We start from the raw sequence: 24,590 nt of genomic DNA, 5'->3' as shown, positions 1-24,590 counted from the left end.
CCTCTTAAAAACAATGCCCGTGAAATAGAGACAGTCTTAGGAACTGTTCCCAATTAGAGGCTAAAGATACATTTCAGTAGAATGTAGTGAATGGATTTAGATTTTCCTTTGCTGTAGAGGACATTACTCAGATAACAGGTGAAATATGAATCAAGTCTGTGGAGTAGATGATAGCATTATGCCAATGTTAATTTCTTCATTTTGATAATTGTGTTGTGGTTAGGTAAGATAATTTGTTTTTAGGATATACACACCAAAGGATTTAGGGACAAAGGGATGCTTGTTCACAATGGTTAAAAATATGTGTGCATGCCTGTGTTTTATTTGTGTACACACACACATATGGAGAATGAAACAAATGTAGTAAAGTGTTGATGTGTGTGAATCTAGATGTGGAAATTCTTTATACTATTGCAACTTTTAAGGTTGAAATTGTGTCAAAATTAAAAAAAAAATAACAGTTTTTTTTTTTAGTGAATAAATGAATGAAAATAGAAGCCAGGGAAAATTTTTCCAGGATTCTTACAATAAGATCAGCAAGGTCACTGACTACTATATAAAATGTGTAGTGGAGGGTGACAGGGGTGCTACATTGGGTTGTGATGAGGTGATGGTCCCAACCTCGCCACGGTAGTAACAAACATTCTTCAGCACCTGCCCCCACACCAGTGCCACCAGAAGGTCATGCTGGTGAAGGTTAGCTACAATGCACCACCCGCTAACCATGGCAGGTCTGGAGGTGTATCTGTGCACATTTCGCTTTTGCTTTCAATAGTTTTTTACCAGATTCTAGACTTGTAACGTGTCACTCTCTTCAAGCAAACAACCAGCTCCATATTTTGAGATGAGATTTTCATTGTTGTTGTTTTCTGCCATGCTGCGCTTGGTAATTATGGTTCCCTCCTTTCCTCCTTATGGTCTATATTATAGATTGATGTAGGTTTGATCACCTTCACCCAGAGTATCACTCAGGGATGCAGGCAGGAGAGTAATGATAGTTTTACTATGCCAGACCCTGGGTCGATACATAATTAAATCATATTTTAATGGAACAGACATAAAAGGCAGATAGATGGAAGCTGTACTTAGTCTTAAAATTAAAGCTCAGAAAGCAAGGTAGCTCCAGTATCCTACAGTTTTCTACCCAAAAAGATACATAGTTTTAACTAACATTATTCTCTTTTCATTTAAACCCTCAGATTTTGACCTAAGGTGCTAACATTGAAAATGTTAAAAATCAAAGTTTGGGGTTTATTATTTCTATTGTTTTTCCTTGAGTCAGAAACCTATCTCTCTCTCTCTGTTTCTCAGGTCAGCCCCAGGAAAATGACCTCACAGAATCTCCTGGAGAGATGGGCCCATTAAAGGCATCTTCGCTGTCAGTCAATTCCAGTATAGTGACGAGGTCTCCTGTGGGCTTTAATTCTCTAACTGCTACGTGTAACTTAGGCAAACAGACTCCTGGAAAGGAAGCATAGGGGATCAGGAACAGAACAGAGAAAAAAAGACTAAATTTGAGCAAAATCTTCCTTTATCAAAATAAGATTCCCCTTTTAGTCTTTAAGTGGATCTCAAACTGCAATGTGGTTCAGAGTTCCTTGAGCAGCTGGTTTAAAATTATATTTCTAGGCACCACCAATGAAGATTCTGATAATTTCCCACTAGGACTCAGAAACCTGCTCTTTTTTTATGTGTATTCCATACCTACAAGGCAGCCCTGGCACTAACATTTGAGAAAAGTTGTGTAGTTCTTGAGAAAATATCCAAAGCAACACCTTAGGCAGTGTGAGCTTGGTGGTCTGTCAAGTCCAGAAAGGGTATCTTCCAAAATGGAATTTGGATGCTGGTTAAGTTTAAATGCTCAATATCAAGGCCTTGGATGACGCTACTGCGACTGAAAAATTAGCTGCACACGGATTGGTCCTGCATCCCTTTAATTAGCATGTGTATTAATAAGCAAGGATCTCAGGTTGGTGGGTTGATTAGCAGTAACTGGAAATAATGTTGAAGTTCATCAAGCCATTCCATTCCATTAGCTGGGGCCGGGAAAGGAGCCGCTAGAACAGTGGATTACAAGCAACAAGAGCACCCACTGAGGTCAGAAGCATAGGGCTCTACTATTAAAGGGTTTAGAGATCTGGGTCACCCACCAGGTACTCTCTGAAATAGGATCACAGGAAGGGAACTGGGGCGGGAAAGGAATTACATACACACTGGAGTGAGGATCTGGATTTGCTGAAATTTGAGCAACGCCACACTGAGAGATTAAACTGTTTGCATATGCTAAATGGCTTTGGTTTACACACACATTCGTAGGGTGTTTACCAATTAATTTACTAACGGAATCACAAATCAACTGTAAATCACCAGCTCCGAGATGCAGTTAAGCCTCATCTCTCATGCAGTGTCAGGCTTGCGGTTAGCTTGTTTACTGCGAGTGGAACGATGGCTCTCTGAATGTACTTTAAAGCAAAAACAGCGAGGGGGAAGGGAGAGTGATCTATGTGGCACGCTGCCACAGCAGTTTTTATATCTACTAGGCTGTTCATTCATTTACATTTTGAATGGGGAAAACAGCCATCTCTAGAGGAAACCTGAGTCCCATTTCATAGAGTCAGTTCATTTTTGTTGGGGAAAGGAACTGGGAGTGATCAGGCCCAACAGAGTTGTTTAGCTGAGGTAACTGAAGGGCATGGCATGGGTGGAGTGACAGGGCCAAAGTCACACCTCACTGTGACAGAGCTGGGACTAGAATCCCCTGTCCTGTCAGTGTTGGTGACCCTGAGTTGGGTGGGGGGCGTTAGGCAGTGGAAAGAACAGATGTTCCCTGGGACATAGTTTCCAAACCTGGAATTTTTAAGGTAAAATGTTGGTATGAGAGTTGTCAAGGTTGTATTCATAGATGCATGAGAAAGTGAAGGAAAGCGAAGGAAAGCAGGGCCTTGAGGTATATGGAGTGCTCAGAACAGAGTCTTGCATTAGTTTCCTATTACTCCCGTACCACAGACTTACTGACTTAACACAAATTCATTATCTTACAGTTCTGTATAGGCTAGTACTCTCACTAACCTAATATAAAGGGCTCCAGAGAAGAATCCCTTTCTTTGCCTCTTCCAGCTTCTAGAGGCCCCCTGCATGCCTTGGCTCCGGTCCCCTTCTTCTGGGAGCCAGCAGTATAGCATCTTCAGATCTCTGTTTCTGACTTTGCTACTCTTGCCTTCCTCTTATAAGGACCCTTACATGGGCCCACCTGCATAATCTGGAATGATCTCTTCTCAAGGTGCTTAACCTTAATCACATCAGCAAAGTCCCTTTGCCCTGTACTGTAACAAATTCACAGGTTCCAGGGATTAGGATGTGGACAGCTTTTTTGGGTGGGGAAGGCAGGTGGCACTCTTCTCACTACCACCTGGCTTCTCATGGCTTGTTCACTTTAGAGTTAGAATCTAGAGACACCCTGCTGCTGCCTCCTGATCCAGTGTTTTCTCCCAGAGGCCACACAACCAGACTGAGGTGTTGGTTGACCTTTGTGTTATCATCACTGTTTCAGCTGCCGGCACCGCCATCGGAATTTCCAGGGTGAAGCTCCACATCTGCATGTAACTTTATGGAATCCTGGGGAGTTATTATGGTTTGTCTTAAAGATTATTACCAAGGGAATTAAGAGGTTGATCACCCAGGTTTTGAAAGGGCTGTGGGGACTGCGTTAGAGAGCACCGAGGGCAGCCCCAGTGTGGGCTGGGGTCTTCTCCTAGCAGTTTTATTGAGCTATAAGTAAGTGAAGTGAAAAGGATGATATGTATTAAATATCTTAATAGGACAGGTTATTTCTCCTTCCAGCATGAACAATAAAAGAGATGGCACATACAAATAAAAATAATTACAGTATGTGCTGTTCATTTACAATGTGCAATTACACTCATGAACCGGTGACTCTCCTCTTACTGAATTAAGGTGCACCTTCCATTCAGATCCATTAACAACATTCACACACCGTCGTTATCTTGTCAATGGAGTCTTTAATTAAAGGCACCTCTGGACCATGCCAATCACTTCATATTGTGAGCTCACAGGGCCTTCCAATGCACTTTGATTTAAATGACAGCAATTTTTATTTATGAGTATTTGTTTGTGGGCTAAAGGTGGCTCATAAGGTAGAAGGGATGGTAAAGAGCATGGTATGGGGAACATTCTCCTTCCCCCAAAAGGCAGATCATAAAATGACAATGTGAGGATCCCTCCCCACCTTTTTCCTTTCCTTCTTTTTCTCTTCCCCTCCTCACTTTTTGGGGTTATGGCATTATACTCTAGCCTGAGTGACTGTGAAGAAACCATTGTGATTTTGCTGCAGAAAAGAGCACAGTCTTCTGCTAAAGGTGCATTAACCCTTATAGGCCATTAAGATACCATTTGATAAATTGCCACTTTTATGATACCACGTGGCACTGGGAGCCTGAAAGAATTAATGTGTTTCCAAAATGGCAGCAATTTATTCCCCTCGTACTAGCAGCAAGAGCTCCTTTGTTTGTGACTTGGGAAGCACCTTTCCTCCTCAGCAGTTCCCTGTGCCCGATACGGAGTTAATTAATACCAATTCTCCTCCAGGGGATAGATATATGCCATCAGTTTCACTCTTCCAATAAAAGTTTGTAAAACTCAACGCAACAAACTAGATTCAAATCCATGACTGACCATTGAACAGCAAGGGTGACTGGGATCATTTGTTCATTTCCATACATCACTATCTAGCAAAGAAAGCATGGCAAAGTCGACAGGGACAAAGCTTGTTCAAGGTGCCATAAGCCACCTGCCCACTTGACTGGTCATTGATGTCCTTGATCTAACACTAGCTCACCTGGTGCCCATTGTTTGACTCATACAACCTACCTCTAAAGTATAAGTCACAGGCCAGAATGTTAACGGAAATAGAGGTAGACTCCAAGGAACTGGTGCAGGGTGTTCTTTATATCTTCACAGGCCCTTGACTTTACAGTAAACAGTTAATCTGTGTGCTCTCACTGAGTTCATCTGGTAGCAGTCAAAAGGAAAGATCATACATTCTTTTGTGTCATTGGCACAGAGCTAAAACAAATGCCATGGATTTCGGAGAGCTCATCTATGTAATTAAAAAACATAAGCACAGACACAAAAAAGTGACATAAAAACATAGCATTTCTATGGCACTTGATCGTTTGCACAGAATGTCTCGTACGTAGAGTCCCTTTACTGTCCTCACCCAAATCCTGGAATGCATTTCATAATAGACAGAATTTACAGACGATAGAGTTGAGGTCTAGAGAAAGAAAATGACTTGCTCAAAGCCATTTGGGCTGTAAGTGGCAGATTGGAACCCTGGACTTCTGAATCCTTGTGTTCTCATTCTACGATGTTATCTCATTTCTGACGATTCTTTCTCTCTCATGTGATGCCAATGACTGAGTCTGCGCTCCTTCCCTGAAAAATTATGCACCTTATCAGTTCGGTTCAGTGAGCTCCAGCACAGGCAGATTCTTACCCAGCTGGAAGGCACAGGACACAAAGGAAGGAGGAAGGTTTCACCCGCCGAAGGAGGCAGGCGTGGTCCCTGCCCGATACTGTGGCATTTTGTTCTGTGCTGCCATGCGCTGTGCCAAACGCTGGACATGGGATTTCCATTCAGCAGTTGCCTTTTTCTTGGTTATAAATATTACTTTGGCCTATTATTTATTCTCAAATCAATTTTCTTCCTATCCCCTTTCTTATACATCAGAGCTGTGTTTATTCTCTGGAAAGAAATCCAGAGTTGGTCCCAGAGCAGCTATTATCAAAAACTCTCAGGTGACCTTCAGCTGGCAAATCTCTCTCTACTAATTAATCATCAGCTCCCAGGCCAGAATTCTGGAAATTATCTTCAACTCCTTCATCTCCTTCAACACATACACACACTCACACTCACATGCACACACACACACACACAGCTGACCTTGCTGAGTTCCTCCCCAAGTCTCTCTCCACACTCCCCGCTGACAGCAATGTGGGGATTAGAGAAAGGACTTAAAATGTTCACAACTACAGCCAAGGACACTCAATAACTTATTGTGCAAACTGAGATGCTTTTGAGGGTGAAAATGGGCACTCTTAATAACGGTGCAAGGCAAAATGAGGCATGTTTTTGCTGTACTCACAGAAGGGTGTGAGTATGATGAAGACTTGAACTCGGGTAGTGGCAGTGCAGATTGAGCAGAAGACAATTTATCTAAAATGTAAATATGACTAGGCCTCCCGAATCTTAAGCCTCATCAACCCCTACCCACCAGGTAAACTTCAATTTTCCCAGTTTCACTCTTTCTTTCATATTCTTTTCTGATTTGCTTAGTTCTAAAATATGTGATTGTATTTGTCTGTGCCTTTGCATGTTCCATTCTTTTTGACTGGAATGCCATTTACTCTGTCTTTCAGTTTTTAAGTCAACTGTCACTTCCTCTCTGAACCTCCCCTGTGACTTTGGACAGGGTTCATCCTTTCACTCCTGGTAAACATTTGTGCATCTTTGTCACCACACGGGTCACACTGCCGTATCATTATTCATTTGAGTAACTGGGCTTGCTTTTGGGGCTTCATCTATCAAGGTATTAAGTATACAATTTCCCTTCTAATTGCTAACAATTGTGCTTCGTGGAATCACCCATGGTAGCATTTCATTTTGATTCTATAACTTTCAGTAATATCTAGTTATTAAAATAGGTTGAATTAGTTTTTAGGAACCATTTTCGTTCTTTATAAAACTTTAATCTTCATCTGATTCAAACTCCATCCCCAACCCCCAGAGCCCATGCACAGGGACACACAGTCATGAACACGCACATTTGCACATACACACACAAGGCTCTGGATGTTTGGTCTGGAGAGGAGGGAGCAGGTTGAGCTTATCCTGACGGCATGAACTTATCCCTAGGGCATTGTGATAGAAAGGAAAGAGAAGGGAAACATACATCATCTCCTTACTTCTCCCTGGGGCAAGACAGTGATCTTTTTCTTGGGTCACTTAAAAGTTTTTGAAGATAATCCTTAATGGATTCAGTATAGATGGGTGGTGACTCCAAAAGGCCTCACTGACAGAGGGTGCAGGTGACTATATTGTAAACAGTTGCCCCTAAGCATCTGTATTTCCTTGTGGGTTTCTGTTACATCTGCCAACTGGCCCCCAAGCGACAGCATCTCAACCCTCTGAGCCTCTGAGCCTCTTTGCCTCTTATTGAGGTGGTCCCTGGAAAACCTGTTTTCAATCTTGCCCAGCTCCTGGCCAGAGTTCATCTTCTCAACCTCTCGGGAATATGGGAACCTAGAAATTATGGATGTGCTCTTTGGCCCTCTCTTTCCTTGTTGGCTTCAGCAGAATACCCTCTCTTCTCAAAGTCTTTTCTTTTTCCTGTTCTCTGGTAGCATGGAACAAGTCAACAAAGTGACAGACAAACAAAAAGTTAGGTATCCATGTCTACTTCCTGCAGATGATGCAAATTTTCGAGTAATTCTCTTGGGGCAATTTTCTTTGGCTTTGGTGAGGGCAGGGACAGACATTTTTGATAACTGTACTCCTCCAATATGTGACTCCTCTTTTTGTCTCTTCAAGTCCCATTCTTATGACAGTAGGGAGGGAGAGGGCATGGTGTGTGAGTGGATGGGAGAGTGGTAGTGCCCATTCTGATGAAATGATGCTTCTCAACAGCTCTGGCTTGAAACAGCTGGTCATCAAGGTGTTTTAATAGCCGTTGACTGAACTGAGCTCATAATATCAATTGTGAAAACTATCCCAGAAGTCCACAACTTTTTTGCAGTAAGAAAGTGGTGTTTTTTTGCCAGAGCTGGGGGATAACTTGCAATGGAACCTAGTGAGAAAGTCCTTTAAGATGGAGAAAGCTAACAGAAATGTAAATCAACCCAGAAGGTTTTAGGCAGGTTTTCTCCCTGTGGCAATGTCCTGACCAGTCACCTGGTGCCAAGGTAGAGCCAAAGGCAGATGCTCTTATTTTGAGCTCAAGAGGCAATGTTTTGACAGACCACTGTACTAATTGCAGTAGCCCACTGCCAGGGGTTTCTTACCTTCTCAGAAATCAGAGCCCTCAGAGTTCTCAGTGTCATGCTTTACTGGGACGAAAGGTTTTACAATAGCCTTGAATGTCTGTTTGACATAAAAAGTAGTGTGCAAACAGATTAATTTCATTAAAACTCCATTTTTACAAGTAAAAGGGCCATATGTATTCATGTTTCACTTTACTTTTCTAGAAATGAGGTCCTCCGAAACCTTCTAAGGACATTTCTGAGGGCTTAAATCCTCTGTTAGGCATGACAGGTGAGGAAGTGTGTGTGTGTGTGTGTGTGTGTGTGTGTGTGTGTGTGTGTGTGTAATTTTATTTGTGTGTGGGTTCTTGCTATGGTGAAAGAAAAGCCACACAAAGCCAGTCCACAGGAGTAGCCTGCACTACAGTGTTTAACTGTGAGCCTGTTCATGGGTGCGAAACTCGGTCTACTCTTTTCCATTTCCCACAGCAACTTCTTTCTGTCTTTCTAGTCTTGTATTTGGTCTTACCTCATGCTTTGCTATTCAAGCCACTGCACGACCAAGGCACCCTAAAAACGATAATTCCATAACACCATCATGTCTAACATCCCAGTCCTCACCCTGAGATGTACCCATTTGACAGCAAACCAAAACAAAACAAACAAAAACAAAAAACAAAACCAACAAAAAAAACTTAAGCAAAAAAAGCAATTGAAATATCCCTCTCGGCTGAGGCCAAATTCCAAAACATGTATCTTTTTGTAAATTTTTCAATAAGATTACTTACATTTCCAATTCCAGTCTAAGCATTTGGTCAGGAATATCCACATGAGAGTGTAATTGGAAAAAGAAATGAATGTTTGCCTTTGGTTTCATTTTATTGCTTCTCAGAAGAAAGTTCCACATAATAATTTTATGGTCCAGTTCTCTACCCTCCAACCACGGCAGGGGGCAGGGGTGCACAAGAGAGCTGGAGAGACTGTGCTACACTTATACCAGCTTCTTATTGCAATGTATGTGGGGGAACTTATGAGATGAGACAACTGATTTCTTTTTGTCCTCTTGTTTAAAAACCTTAATTTAATTTTATTAAAAAATTAAAAAACCTGGTTAGAGAGGATGAAAGATTATTTCCCCACCAAGCTTCTAAAAATGTAAAATAAAATTAAAAGAACAAAAAAGACCCAAATGCTTTCAAGTTAAAGATTGGGAGAGGAGACAGGCGTTTTGGGAATGATGACTGCTGGTTTCCTGCTTCCAGAGGCCCCGTAACAGAGGAGCAGCGCCTGGCATTGAACTAGTGGCTTAAGCACCTTGATCCAGGAGGACCCCAAGGGCTTCTCACCACAATACTCTGGCAGCTCCTTCATGCCCTTGGGTTTCTGAGTCTACGCTAGTTCTTGCTCACGTGACCTCACGAATGTCCTCTATTTTGTGAATGGGGCACTGCATGAAACCTAACTCTTTATTCTACGGAAAGTTGGAACAAAGCTGCCTAAGGCAATGTTCTGGCATCCAGTGACCTCAAAGCAGGGGAAAATGCCTAGATTTAGTGACTCTTAAAGACTACCTCCCACCCCACCCTCACCCTACTGTATAGATAATAGAAAGTGTGTCCTGGAGCTGGAAATCACTGAGATATGGCCCTTATACCTTCCTTTGTGTGGCTCATTTCTACTGATCTTTTGGATTCAGCACCAGTGACACCTCCTGGAATCCACCCTTCCTATCATCCCCTCTGAAGTCTATCCTAAAAGAGATTAGGGGGCCCCTCTCTGTTTTTCCATTGCTTTCTGTGAAATTCTCTATCACAGTGTAATTCCATATTGAATAACAAAGTTATTTGTCTTCCCAAATCTGGGTGCCTCTGTCCTTTTCATGATGTATTTATATTATTGAGCATAAGCCCTGCCCCTCATCAAGCATGTCTTACTGGACTCAAGAATAATATGCCTAATTAAGCCTAAATTGGAGAGTGTGATATAGTCTAAAACTATATTGAAAGACAGAAAATCTTGCTTTGGAGCGCAGTCCTGCTACAACCTAGGGCAAATCTAACTTTTGTTGGTCTTAATTTTCAAATCTATAAAAATTAGAATGATTATATTGTTTTCTATGTAGAATTGATGTGAAGGTTAAAGGATATACTGTAGGTAGAATGCTTAATCACATATAGATATATCCATTAGGTTTTCTTCTATTTTACTATCTTTGAGACTGTTGTATCACTCTGTATCAGGCAATCTCACAACATCCCTATAAGGTAGGTACCCTGTGATTGTTTTTCGGGTAAGGACACAGAGTCACAAAGAGCTTCATTATCTTACCAAAGGTCACCTAAGTAGTAGCTGGGAAGCTTAGATCTGAACCCAGGGCCTCTGATGTCTGAATTCACACTCTTAGCCACTGCGCTCAAGTGTTTCCTCACATGTCTGCTAAGATTCAGCCCCGGAGTGAGCCTTGCTTCTAGCCTTCCTTCTCTTAAGCCTATAATGTAACAGCAGCAATTTACTCCCTATGGAAAGTTCAACCTGACCCCGCCTCGCCTAGTGTTCAGTGTTCCTACGGAGCTATTCCAGGGGATGCCCCTTTTACAGGGCCAGGAGTGGGAACGCAGCATTAGAAAGCTGTTTCTTTAAAGTCTCCGAAGTCAGGGAGAGGTGACATCCTTTAGTCCATGAGCGCCAGAATTAGAGCTAGATACTCTGAAGGCAAATCACAGCTCAGCCAGTAAGTAACATGCCTTGGAAAGCGGCCTTGCTTCTTGGAATCTTTTTTTAGATTTTTTCCCCCCACATCTCTAAAATTGGTATAAAATCCTCCTCTTCTGAACATTACTGTGGAGATTAGATGAGTCAAAAGTATGTAAGAACACTTTGCAAAATTACACTGAAACGAAGGCAAGTAATTATTACCTTTCCAAGGATGCAAATTCCCCTCCCAGCAAACCATTTAATATGTGCATATGTACAAAAAGTCAACAGAGACCATTTCCTAAGCATTATCACCAACCAGAAGGTCCAGATTGCTAAAAGAGGTTGGAAAAGATTTATGAAGATGTTTACTCAAGTCTGAAAGTGTAGACAGAGCAGGGACATTGAAGAAAGAAAGTGACATCGTTCCACTTAACGGAAAGTACCGTGTCCTCTCTAGGCTCTTCCAAGAAAGACAGGGTATATTCCAAATTCCATTCAGACAGTGAACAACATCACTTAAAACTTACCAAAATATCGACATATAACTGACCATCTGAGACTATTTGACCACAGGGGGGTATTCTGAGTCTGTGGTTCATTCCACAAAGCTATATTCCTGGGAATCTGGTACAGAGCTTGGATCAATGAGATCTGTTATACTTCTGCTAAATCATCTCCCTGCTACACCAGAACTTGGTGGAGAAAGGAGCATCAGAAATGTAACATCAGTAGGAAAATGTAACGGACTTAAACTTAAATACAACATAAAGATGTCGTTTGGGAGATCCCACTGTCATTCTCTGTGGGTGGAAGAGATGGAGTCAGGAAATCAAGTTCTTGCACCTGTGAACTAAAAGGGAGGGCGCTGTGATGGCTCCAGAGGCAAAGAGAAGGAAACAGCAGCACCGTGACCTTGAGGAAGATGGGCTTTGCTCTGAGCACATGTTCCAAATGACAGGAGGGCTCCATAAAGTGAAAATGGGTTTTCAAAATGACATTAAAAAGAAAAGGTGACAGTAAATGGCCTTCTCCTGTTTAATCACAGGATTAAAAGCTGAAGAACTCAGGGTCCAAACAGCCTCATGGCAGGGATGGAAAAAAAATCCAGCCTCAGCTTAGAAAAAAAAAAAAAAAAAGGTACAGAAAGGCATTTGCTGTTTTTAGTGTTTTTGTAAGTAGGTTGGAGCTCCTCAAAAGGGAGTCTTCAGACTGCCAAGGAAGCTGATGGGCAGAAGCCCAGGCACTGGTCATTTCCTTAAGAGGTGAACATCTGGAAGGTTTCAGCAACATGAAAACAATGTGTACTTCCTGCAATTTTAATTTATCCTCAGTTCAATAGGCAGGAAAATGCACACACCTCACAGATCTGAAGTCTTGGATGAACTGTTTCTGCCTGCCTGCCTAGAGAGCAGTAATGACCTTAACACCTTAGATACAGATAGATAAACCACAGTGGTTAACATGGAACTTGCTAAACTAGAGTGGTCCAGAGAGTGACCACATCAGGCCAAATCTGTCTTTCAAGGCATGTGTGCTCTGATGAGTTTTTATGTATTTCTCCTTCTTACTTTATAATTACAGGATGCCACAAATGATACTTCCCACATGTTTGGGCCATTTTATTTAAGTCCTTGTATGTTTGATGCCTTTTGGCACATTCTAGTCCAACCTCCTAAGAAGCTTCTAGTAAGAGATACAGATTGAGGTGAGATGTAAATCAGGTTCCTTTGAAAATGTGAATTCTGGCGTGGCCGGCATGGTTCAGCGGTTGAGTGTCAACCTATGAAATAGAGCCAGGAGGTCATGTTTTGATTCCTCGTCAGGGCACATGCCCATGTTTCGGGCTCGATACCCAGCAGGGGGCACACAGGAGGCAGCCAATCAATGACTCTCATCATTGATGTTACTATCTCTCTCTCCCTCTCCCTTCTTCTCTCTGAAATCAATAAAAACATATTTTTTTAAAAAAGAAAGAAAATTACCTAAAAAAAAGAAAAGAAAATGTGAATTTTTCCTCATACAGGTTATGCTTAACGATGGGGATATGGTCTAAGAAGGTGACATTAGGCAATTTCATGGTTGTGAGAACATCATTGAGGGTACTTACACAGACCTAGACGGTACTCTTACATGACTGGCAGCAAGGTAGGTTTGTTACAAATGCATGAGTAAAGCTCTGTGCTATGACATCACTAGGCGACAGGAACTTTTCAGCTCCACTGTAATCTTTGGAGACCACTGTTATATATACGGTCCATCATTGATCGGAACGTCGTTAAGCGGTGCATGACTGTACTTAATTTTTGCAGAATGATGTGTTTACAAGCATATGTGTAATTGACCATGACCTCAATTTTAAACAGATACGATTTCTTATATAAATCAACCAAAGGCATAAAACAAGAAGTGGTTCTTATCTAGAGAACTACATTTTTAGGTTTGCTTAACTGAGAGGGTTGAAGAAACTCTTCAAACCTCTCTGTTCCTTAGTTTCCCCTAATTAAGTGGAAATATTTAGACACTAGCATGTTTTCAAGTGCAAAGATAAAGGATATATAGCTTTACAGGACTGAGGAAATAATATGAAATCCCAACACAGTATAGTTTACATGCAAATCCTCTAAAAGCCTCACCAATAGCCAACTAGCAAAGTCTTCAGTTCCTCTCAAACCCTCTAGAGCATTAAGTTAAAACCACTGGGCACCAACAAATCCTTTTATGGAGATAGCTATCAAAATCTGTTCAACCATCTGTCTCTCTGGCTGTTTTGCCTTTCAGTGTTTTTCCATCATGTGCTCTTTGCTAACAACAAAAAAAAATCTATTCTAAAATAACCAAGATGTTAAGACTGAAAATGCCAGAGGTATATATCCAGTTTATGAGAGAAATTGCTTTCTAAAAAGGAGTTTGCTTTATCTTGTGTGGTAGAAGGCAACATTTCCACAAATATTATAGTTGTGCTAAGAAAAGAGCCAACTGCTTTCATTAAAAGAGTCTGTGACAAGATTTGTATTCGTTCATGTAATTGAATTTAATGCTGTTGAAATTTGTCAGGTCTGAAAGCTACTGAGGTGTAGGCCAGATTTTTACAAGAGGAAAAATGCTTAAGAAATTGTCTCTCCTGCTTATAGCAGGTCTTCTGCTGACCTTGAAAGGTCACAGGTCCATCATTCCCTGTATTTGCATAATTCCTAGCACCAAACAGTGCCTCCAGGAGTGATTTGTTTTTTTGTTTTCTTTTTGAGAGGAAGACTAAGGAAGGTAGTCAATATTTGTGGAGAAGCCTTATGACTTGCCTGTCAATTCACTGTTTCACATTTAGCGTCTGCTATTTTGACGTCAGACTTAGGTTAGGTAGGTAAAAATGTGAGGCTGCCGGTGCTTTCATTCCAGCCACTAGTTTTGCAGCTGGTTTTACCTCTATGTAGTCAAGGAGCTCACTATCTCACCTACACACCTCCATGTTACAGATCTTACAAAGTTCAGACTTTCTGCAGAAGCCCCATTCCATATTTAAGATGTCATTAATACATCATTCTTTTCTGTCTCTTACCTGGGTTCACCTTGGTTGATGGACATATAAATCTCCCAAGAATTCTCCTCTGGGATGGCTCCATGTGGTATGAGTAAACTCACTCCTAAAACAGAAAAAGCCAAGAGGTTATTCACAGATTTTCCAATTACTGGGCACCTTACAGATGCTCACAAAAAAGGCCCTTCCAACAGCAATTTGTGAAACCCCAATTCTTGGAAAGTTCATAAAGTCCAAGATAATAATGACAAAACGATTACTTACTAACAGTGACATAAAGAAAAACTTTATTCAAGTGTGTATTCAAATTAGATCTTGAGTCTTCCTATCATTTTTTAAATTCTCTTAAAATTTGAATGTCTTGGACTATCAAACATATCTGAGAATATAAGAGTTTATCAATATATCAGTTAATCTGTTCCAAAATTTAAAAATGTGCTTCTCTATCTTGTTTCATCCATTCATTTCCTGTAAAGGTATCTAGGATAATGGGTGGGCCATGTTACATTTTGCTAGAGCCTGGTATAAAATTATCTTATAAATTGTGCATCCTGAAGTAAGTTTAGGAATGAGATCAGAGGAGAAATAACCAAGAAAAAATGGTTATTTTTCTTGAAAAAATTATCATCAGCAACCTAAAAGCATTTTTCAAGAAAACTGGAAAAAGTCCAGATAAGCTTAGGAACCTTATAGATTCTTGCATAGCCAATATTTGGCCCTATATTTGCAAATAGAAGCTAGAAAAGGTTAAGGTTAAAGGTGACAACCATAATCATGTCAGCATCAAGTTGAAAAAAACTCAGTAGCCTTGCTTCAGTAAAATCATGCAATGCAGGGAGGGAAGGCCCCTGCAGGGCACATCACCCTGAATTTGAAATGTCTGCCCCTCCCCCAAATGCTGTGAAGTAAGTATTTCACTTTGGCCAAGAGAGAAGAGTCTAGAGAGGGCCGAGATTCTCTTCAATGTAGCTTTTTGTTTATGAAAAGAAATAAAATAGAGACACAGTAAGACCTTTACAAAATAAAATCGCAAAGCATCCTCTTACTCTTTGAATAATGCAGCTCTCACCTTTCCTCCTCTCATCTGAGCTAACGTAATTGCACGGAAAACTTTAGGGATGCTGATGATAATTTAAATGTAGAGATGGCAGGCTTTGGTGATATCCTTCTCTGTGCCTGTTAGCTGCTACAGAATCAAGGAATGCAAGACTCATTGCCAAACAAATGATTTGTGATTCACATTTAAGAGCATTATTCAGCGACATGCTAGTTATCATCAGTATCTTTCCCCAGCACTAAGAATGAGACATATTTAAATCTTGCTTATAACTCTTCAGCAAGGGTATCCATTTATATTCTGGACCTTAATGCCGATAGTAGGAGGACTGTAATTGCCATCCTTGCGGGGGGGCTCTGATCAGTCTCCTCCTTTCATTGCCCATTTTTCCTTAAATGTAGTGGCCAAATGAAGTGGCCTCCACGACTCCTTCCCTGTGTTGAGCAGAAGTGGTGACACGCAGGGTGTTCAGTGCATGTGGATGGCACCCTGAACGCATGCCTTAGACACGGAGTTTTCTGTCTCAGTGCCTTCTCTCTGCCACCTCTCATTCAGACTATCTCGGCCATTATGACACGAGACATACGTCACTATTGTTTGGCTACAGAAGCAGAGGGGACTGTTATCAAGTAATAATGCCATCATAGGCAATTAATCCAAAAGAACAACTTTGTATGTCACATTTTTCCTGTCCTGTGTTTCCTTTAGTGAGGTATAATTTACATGCAATAAAATGCATGTTGCCCCGCCCGGCATGGCTCAGCGGTTGAGCACTGACCTAGGATCCAGGAGATCGGGGTTTGATTGCTGGTCAGGGCACATGCCCGGGTTGCGGGCTCAATTCCTGGTGGGGGGGTGTGCAGGAGGCAGCCGATCAATGACTCTCTCATCTTGATGTTTCTGTCTCTCTCTCTCCCTCTCCCTTCCTCTCTCTGAAATCAATAAAGAAATATTTTTTAAAAAATGCATGTTGTGAGTGTACAAACTGATGAGTTTGGCAAATGTATACTCTCGGGTAACCATCATCATAATCAAGAGACAGAGCATTTTTGTTGCCACAAAAAATTCCCTTGTGCGCTTTAGAAGTCAGTTCTTTGATGGCGAGCCTTAAGTGATCACTTACTTGCTTTCTGACATGTTGATTAGTTTGTCTATTCTAAACATTCAAATAAAAAACAATCATGTGTAAAAAAAAAAAAACCCAAAAATAATAACGGCTTAGTACATAAATAACACAGGGCACAATGCCTGGCACACAGTAGGCCCTCAAAAACCAAATCATGAATATATGAATGAATGAATAAAATTCAAAATTCTGAGTAAAAAAGGGGGGGGCAGGCTTTGGGACATGCTATGTCCTGTATGTCATGAGGACTTGATGATCAACTTTCAGATCAAATCAGAATAAATGTGTGTGTGGACTTTGGAGAAAGGGCTGTTTGTAGAGCAGATCCCATCTCATTTCTTTCAAGTCAGCTTAATTCCCTGTGTTTACATGGAAACGTTACTCGTCATACTCCCAAATTCACCCTGAATGCACAGGATCGTTGGAGATTTACACTATCTCACCTTTCCTTCAGTCAGAAAGCGTACGATTAGCCTTCCGATATACTTCCCCCTTCCAGCCAGGCGTGCAAATCGTACGTGGAGACAGAAGACAGTCACACGGAGGCAAGGGTGGCGGCAGGGAGGTAATGTGGGTGGTAAGTTACGTTGTATGAAGGATGAAAGGCAGTTTGGGAAATCTTTATACCTGTGGCCTCCTAGAGAAGTATCCATTTTTAATATGTCATTCACCAGTTATCTTTGATTAAGGAAAAATAGACTCTTTCCCAAACTCCACCTGCTACTCTGACAGCCTTTTATTTGATATGGCAACAGAACCACCTGTCTGAGTCTCTCATGTCATATTTTGCATAATAAATTATTTCTACAGTGTGGGGACCACCCCAGCCTTTTTGAGAAATCATTGCCTGGCACCAGACAACAACTGAGGATGGACAGCACTAGGGCAATTTAATCACTGTGCCTCACTTCTTTACACTTTGGCTCTCCAAGGAATATTTATGTTCTGCAAATAAAAGAGCATATGTTTCACCTCCCCACATGCATTTTTCCTCAAAGTCATTCCTAGTGAACAGTTTCAATCTTGTGTGGGGATTTTGTTAGGAACTTTTAAAAATGCCCGTTTACAGAGGAAGTGTTTGGGAATCAGAGACAATTCCATCAACACTTTTAGTTTTCAATACCAGTGCTTCTCAAGTCAGGGGGGAGAAAAAGAAAAATCTGTTTCATCATGATTTCATCTCTTTTTCTTTGATGAACATTAAACAAACACAGCCAGTGAATGGGCTGTTCTTGGCACTCCCTCTACATGTGTATAAACACACACACACACACACACAAATACACACGAACAAATGAGGATGGGAAGAGAGAGGAGGAGTGTCAGACAACTTATTCATCCAATAATCACTGAGAGCCTGCTAAGTGCCAGGCACTGGGTTAGAGGTGAAGACAGGAGAAATGAATAATAACTCAATGGGCGATCACTCTGTTTCTGAGGAATATTGCCTACTCTCCTTGAAAGGACAGCATTTGCATTTTTTAGTTTTCTTTGTCTAGACTCCATACTTTCAGTTCATAAGATCCTCACAGGAAGGGTACTTGGTAAGGATGGCTGGCTCATTCCACATTGATCGGTTTGCCATTATCACCAGGGAGAACCGCTTCACACATACAATGACACGCATACATACTTAAACTTCTTCCTTACTACGTCCTAAAACACTAAGGAAAATTTAGAGAACTAGAAGTTTAGAAAACAAAATCATTATTAGGGCAGCATTCGAGGGCTATTTGCCTGACATGAAGCTTTTACGAAAGCGATTGATATAGAAGACAACTATTTATTCATCAACCTGAAACAAACTGTGGTCTCAAGTCACTAACGCGAGCAGAGGATTGGTCAGCGGAATGGCAACATCAGACCAGTCCTGCTGCAGATTTCATTTTTCTAAGATAAAATGTTTCACTTGGAGAGGTAGGTTTGCTTTCCTCTAGAGAGGGGTCCAGCAAGGCCCTAATGGCCATGACTCAATGCTAACCTGTTGTTGAGTAAAACTGGCAGGTCCGGGACACTCTTTTTCCTTCAGTAGCCACAAATGATGATTCAGACAACTACCTGATTGTCATTGCTTAGAAATCAGAGGAGAGATTGCCCTCTTCTGTCATCCAGTTAGGTCTTAGATGGCAACCCTGAAGACTAACCATAGATTGAATAATTTTTAAAGTGTTCTGCGCTGTACACCTTACGTTTCCTTGTCAAAACATCTAACCAAAAGGAGGGAAAAGCTCTTGAGAACTAAGTGTACTGAGGAAGTTCAACTTGGAGGGTCATTTCATTAAACGACCTGCTAGTGCATCAACCATGCTTGGTTATAAACATGATATTTGCCGGTTATGTTGAAGAATGTTCCCAGTACTTCCTAAACATGTTCTAGGAAATATATTTCAAAGGGGCTTAAAGTCTGGGGACCAGCCAAATCTTTTGAACAAATCTGGCTGTGAACTCTAATAGGGCAGAGCAAATGGACTGTGCGGTCCCTGGGTCCATGATGGGATGAAGGCTGCAAAATCTAATCTGGGTGTTGGCTTTGGTTTGCTGTGTAAATCAAGCAGACTGTTGAAGCCATAGCATTTGTAGATCTGACAAGGGAATGGTAAACATCTTAAACATCAATCTGATGGGACATAACTGTGTAAATACAAAACATTTAAACAAATGCTAGAAAATACACAAACGCACACTTACCACCCACCTGTATTTGGCATTACTAAGCGTCCTCCTAAATGGCCAAAGACACCAGTTGTCCTCAGTTCTGTCCTTGTGGGGAGTGATGAGAGATTTTGGAGGTAGGGTGTTTTATTTCTGGGATGCATTGTACTGAAGCTGCGGTTGTTTCCATGGGGAAATGTCCCAGAATGGTTCTTGCCATGGTACTCAGCTCTCTCAGACACCCCCAGCGAAACCATGAATGAGCTCTGGACTTTGACTTTGATGTCTGACAAAGGATTAAAGAGTGAAGACTCTGTCATGAGTTCCTTGTCTAGAGGGTCCTGCAGACAGATGGGACCGCTGTATGTTCGACTCACTGTCAGGTCTGGCTGCATGGAGGAATTCAGGAGCAGGGAGTTACCTGGTCAAAGAAAAGCATTCTGTCACTCAGAAACTAAAAGGCATTATAGTCACCCCTTTATATCTGCTTCTACTAACTGCATAACAGCCTGTGTGCTTGCCCACTGCTCCAATCAGAGCTAGACCTTCAGGGCTCCCAGAGCATCTATACAGGCTCTGTTAGACCGGTCATTAGTGACCAGAGCCTCAGACTCTTGGAATCTGGCTTCCTAGGCGATTCTCTGAATGCCACTAACCAAAGTCATTCACTTTCCAGCGTTCCTGACAAGCTATCTTTTCAAAACAAGGATTTCTGGCACTCCATCAGGTATTTTTATTTATGTGATTTTAACTGGCAAAGAGAAACTTAAAAAAAAAAAAGGAAGAAAGATGTTTTATAATCCAGTTTGGTGCAAAAATAACATCTGTTCATTTTAAATGGCATGAGATGACACAGCATGGTGACTAGGTAGAGCTGTTTATAACCGAAGCTGTGTTGGTGCCCACACATCTCATGTGAAATTCTGGGCAGTTTCTGTAGCTGGGGAAAGAAATGATGTGTCCCTAGAGCAAAAGGTTCAGGGGACCCCAGGAATCACTCCATGTCTGAGTAGCCAATTTGCTCTAATAACGCATATGTCACTGACAGGGAAAGGAGGCACCACACGGGAGTAGGGAAAAACAGATTCTACGTGGAGAGCAGCTTAGAATGGCTTCCTTTCTGTTTCGGAACAAATGGGAAAAAAGCAATCTTTACAAAAACATGAGAAATTGGACTTTCTCATCTGTTGGGGCTTACCAATTTTTTCTAAGCCAAGTAGTAAAACGAAATGCTGAGATATTTTCTTGTGATGAAGTAATCTCATTTATTAGTAAATAACAAAATAACCCTCAGTCCCAAACCTCCCACCCATATCAGTCCGTCAATGTGACATCTCAAATTGAAACCCAAACCATATTAAACAATTTTCCTTTCGGGCCTGACAAAAATGTTTAAAGTATGATAGTTTTGAAAATGTTTCAATTCCAGGACATGTTGTATTAGCCTCTATTGTTTTTCCATTTTCATAATTTGTAGCAACCCCAGAAGGAAATCTGTAATCCTGACTTTTCCCACCTCTTGCTCTAATACTCTACGAATCCAACATCATAGAGGAAGAGGTTCAGAATGGGGTGAAATAACCTTGTAGATCTAAAGGCTCCTTGGCAATGCATTGTTTTCATGCTTGAGGCTCTTGTGCTAAGATATAGGCACACTCAAGCTGTGCTTTTTAACAGAACTGCACTGAATTCCACAGGCACCAGCCTTACTCTTGTTTATGGTTTTCTCAGGCAAGAAGCAGAACCTAAGACCCACCTAACATCTGGAAAGTTTTGGGAACAGACGTTTCCACTGAGACCTGAAATATCCTATCGCTGAGTCTCCTGGTTATTTTATGTCAAGCCCTCACCTTCTGAAGTTTAATTTCTGGCTACTTTTAAAAGACCCTCGTAATTTATGTGAAGCCATGAAGCAAAAGCATTTCCTAGAATTAGACTTAAGCCTAATTTATGCACTTAAATGGAAGTGGGATTACGTAGGGGTGGGCAAAATAGGTTTACAGTTGTAATGCAAATAAATAATGCAACGATTAATAAATAATAATACAAGAATAAACTCTGTGTTTCCTGTACTCACAACTCTAAACCTACTTTTGCCTACCCTATAGCATTAGGTACATATAACAGAATCTACAGTTGACAAAAGTTGGCTGCCTACTTGATTCAAGTCTGATCAAGGACAATTACCCCATCACCCTGAGTTTCTTTGGAAACTATTTTTAAAAAGTTCCTGGTCTACTCTAAGTGTGTCATCCTATTTAACAGTCTCGCTGTTCACCTTCCTGGGCTCTGGCTATATTTGCTCAAGAAGAGATGTCTCTAAGATAATGGATGGGAGAACCAGTGAGCATCAATGTGAGGTGTTAGCACAATGAACACAAGGCAGAGTGGAATTTTAATACAGAATTTTTTTCTTATATCACTAGTTTTGTGAGATTGCTGGTTTAAAAAAAATCAAAATGAGCCTGGTTGGGTGTGGCTCCATGGCTGAGCATTGACCTATGATCCAGGAGATCAAGGTTCGGATCCTAGTTAGGACACATGCCCGGGGTTTTGGGCTCAATTCCCATTGGGGGGGCACTCAGGAGGCAGCTGCCCAATGACTCTCTCATCATTGATGCTCCTATCTCTCTCTCTCCCTCTCTCTGAAATCATACATATATATTTTTTAAAAATCAAAATGATAAAATAAGTTTGGAAAAGCTACCTATTCATTCAAAGACTTACTATACACGTAAGCTCTGAGGGTCCCCACAGTAAGGAGATGTGTTTAATCAAGCTTATGCAAGTCAGCATCCTCCAAATGAGACACTCCTCTTGCCTGCTGCCTGGTGCTCTATGGGGCACAGTAGCATCCTGTGCCAAGGCAAGCAGAAACAACCAGCTTCCAGAACAATATTCACTATGTTTATTAAGCAGCTTTCATATGCAAAGGGCTTATAACTCATGTTATTCCAGGTAATTTCATCCTCAGAAGAACCCTTTAGGGTGGATATTAGTATCTCCATTTTACAGCTGTAAATTGAGACTCAGAGAAACTAACTGATTAACTAGGTCATTTAGCAATTTTGGACTCATCTCCATGACTTCAAAGATTCTACACTTGTATAGGCAACTCTCATACTGCTAGTTCTCCATTTTTATGTGCTCTGGTTTAAGACACTGGTATCTTATTATTTGATGAATATACATTTCTAGTTTTTTTAAAAAAATTTTCAGTTACAGTTGGCATACAATATTATATTAGTTTCAGGTGTACAACATACTGATTAGACATTTATATAACTTACATTCTGATCACCCAGATAAGTCTAGTATCCCCCTGACACCATACATAGTTATTACAATATTATTAACTATGTTTTCTATGCTGCACTTTACGTCCCTGTGACTGTTTCTATAACTGCCAATTTTTACATCTTAATCCCGTCACCTTTTTCATCCGTTTCCCAATCCCTTTCCCATCTGGAAACCATTGATTTGTGTTTGGATTCCTGGTATATCTTGTATTTCTTGTATATCACTTGTAGATTTTTGGTTTATGGTTACCAAAGCTATGTAAGGACAGTCTATTTTAAGTTGATGATTGCTTAGGTTTGAACACATGCTAAAATCACTACAATTTCTGTCATTTTTTAACTTCTTTTGTGCATGTGTTTGTCTCTCTTAATTTATTATAATTACACATGCTCCTCCTACATTTGCCTTTTAACCTTTGTACTAGCCTTATAGTTGGTGGATCCACTGCTTTTACTAAGCATTTGCCTTTGTTAGTGAGAATTTGTTTTCTTTCCTATATTTTGTTTTCATGGTTTTGATCTTCTCTTCTTAAAGAAGCCCCTTTAATATAGTTTTTTAAATACTGCTCTAGTGGTGATGAACTCCTTTAGTTTTTTTCTTGCCAGGGAAACTTATTGTTTCCCCTTCAATCTAAATGATATCCTTGCTGGGTAGAGTAATCTTGGCTGTAGGTCTTTCCTTTACATAATTTTGAATATTTTGTGCCAATCCCTCTGGCCTTCTAAGTTTCTGTTACAAATCAGTTGACAGCCTTATGGGAGCTCCCTTGTACGTAATTAACTGCTTTTCTCTTGCTGCTTGTAAGGTTCTCTCTTTGTCTCTAAACTTTGGCATTTTAATTATGGTGTATCTTGGTATGGGCCTCTTTGGGTTTATCTTGTTTTTGACTGTCTGCACTTCCTGAGTTTGTCTGTCTATTTCCTTTGCCCCAGATTAGGTTTTCTGTCATTATTTATTCAAATAGGTTGTCAGTCCCTTGCTCTGTCTGTTCCTCTTCTGGTACACTAATGAAGCAAATGTCATTACACTTAATGTTGTTCCAGAGGTCTCTTAAAGTATAACCATTTTTTAAATTCTTTCTGCTGTTCTGATTGTGTATTTTCTACTACCTTGTCTTCCAGATCGCTGATTCGATTTTCTGCTTCATCTAATCTTATTTGTTTCTCTCTAATGTATTTTTCATTTCAGTTATCGTATTCTTCATTTCTGATTTTTTTTTTTTATGGTTTCTATCTCTTTGTTGAAATTCTCCCTGAGCTCATCTATTCTTCCCTAAGTTCACTGAGCATCTTTATAACCAGTGTTTTGAGCTTTGTATCTGGTAGATTGCTTGTCTCCATACCGTTCAGTTCTTTTTCTGAAATTCTGTCTTGTTCTTTCATTTGGAATACGTTTCTTTGTCTCACTTGGCTGACTGCTTGTGTGCGCTTCTATGTATTAGGTAGATCTGCTACATCTACTAGTATTGGCAGGGTGGCCTTATGTAGTAGATGTCCTTTGGGGTACAGTGGCACTATATCCCTGGTCACCTGAGCTTGGTGCTCCGTACTGTCCCTTGTGTGGGTTGTGTGTACCCTCCTGATGTAGCTGAGCCTCAATTACTATTGGCACATCAGTGGGTAGGACAAATCCTGTGGATGACTGGCTGTGAGAAATGTCTGTGACTCCAGCAAACAAGGTATTGTGCAGGGGCTTACCATAGAACAAGATTCACTTTAGTTGGGCTCTAGTGTCTACTAAGTCTGCCCTTGGGTGTGTCATTTCTGGACCTGGTTGGGGGGGTGATCTGTTGTAGTATTAAGCTGGCTACTGGGAATGTTGGTTCTGGGGCCTCTTGAGAGGGTCTCTGGTGCAACTCGCAGTCAGATCCTACCTGTGTATGGCCTAGAACCACCTATTAGGGGCTACAAAGTGATCTGTGGTTGGTTTTCACTTGTGTTGGGCTTTTAGGTGCCTAGGAGAGGTTGGCCTGCAAACTGAGGCTGGCTGTCACTAGTGACAGTCTTGGGGCCACTTAGCAAGAGGTACAGGGCATGCTGAGGCTAGTTGTTGCTTGTTTGGGGTTTGTGGGCCTTAAAAGATTTTAGAAAGCAGTGTAAGCTGAGTAAGGACACTTGTATGAAAAAACCACTGCAAGTAGCATGGGTGGGTGGGTGGGGGGCATCTCAGGGAATCACAGTGCAATGGGA

At 41.1% G+C, this 24,590-nt stretch overlaps 1 protein-coding gene across 8 annotated transcripts in view; it reads right to left on the bottom strand.

Annotated features, from left to right (window-relative positions):
- Positions 1-24,590, bottom strand: part of UNC5D (unc-5 netrin receptor D) — a 466,349-nt gene that overhangs the window by 46,960 nt on the left and 394,799 nt on the right. For all 8 annotated transcript variants that reach the window (XM_087814164.1, XM_087814166.1, XM_087814165.1 and 5 more), the window contains 2 exons: positions 19,145-19,522; positions 14,288-14,372 (listed from right to left, as the gene is read on the bottom strand). In XM_087814164.1, coding sequence (XP_087670290.1) covers positions 14,288-14,372; positions 19,145-19,522 — 463 coding nt within the window. The remainder of the gene's footprint in view (positions 1-14,287; positions 14,373-19,144; positions 19,523-24,590) is intronic.

Source organism: Miniopterus natalensis, chromosome 2, assembly GCF_054644295.1.
Source record: "Miniopterus natalensis isolate mMinNat1 chromosome 2, mMinNat1.hap1, whole genome shotgun sequence".
In the NCBI taxonomy this organism is placed as follows: Eukaryota; Metazoa; Chordata; class Mammalia; order Chiroptera; family Miniopteridae; genus Miniopterus; species Miniopterus natalensis.
The sequence above is the reverse complement of the archived record's forward strand: the minus strand, read 5'-3'. Positions and strand labels throughout refer to the sequence as shown.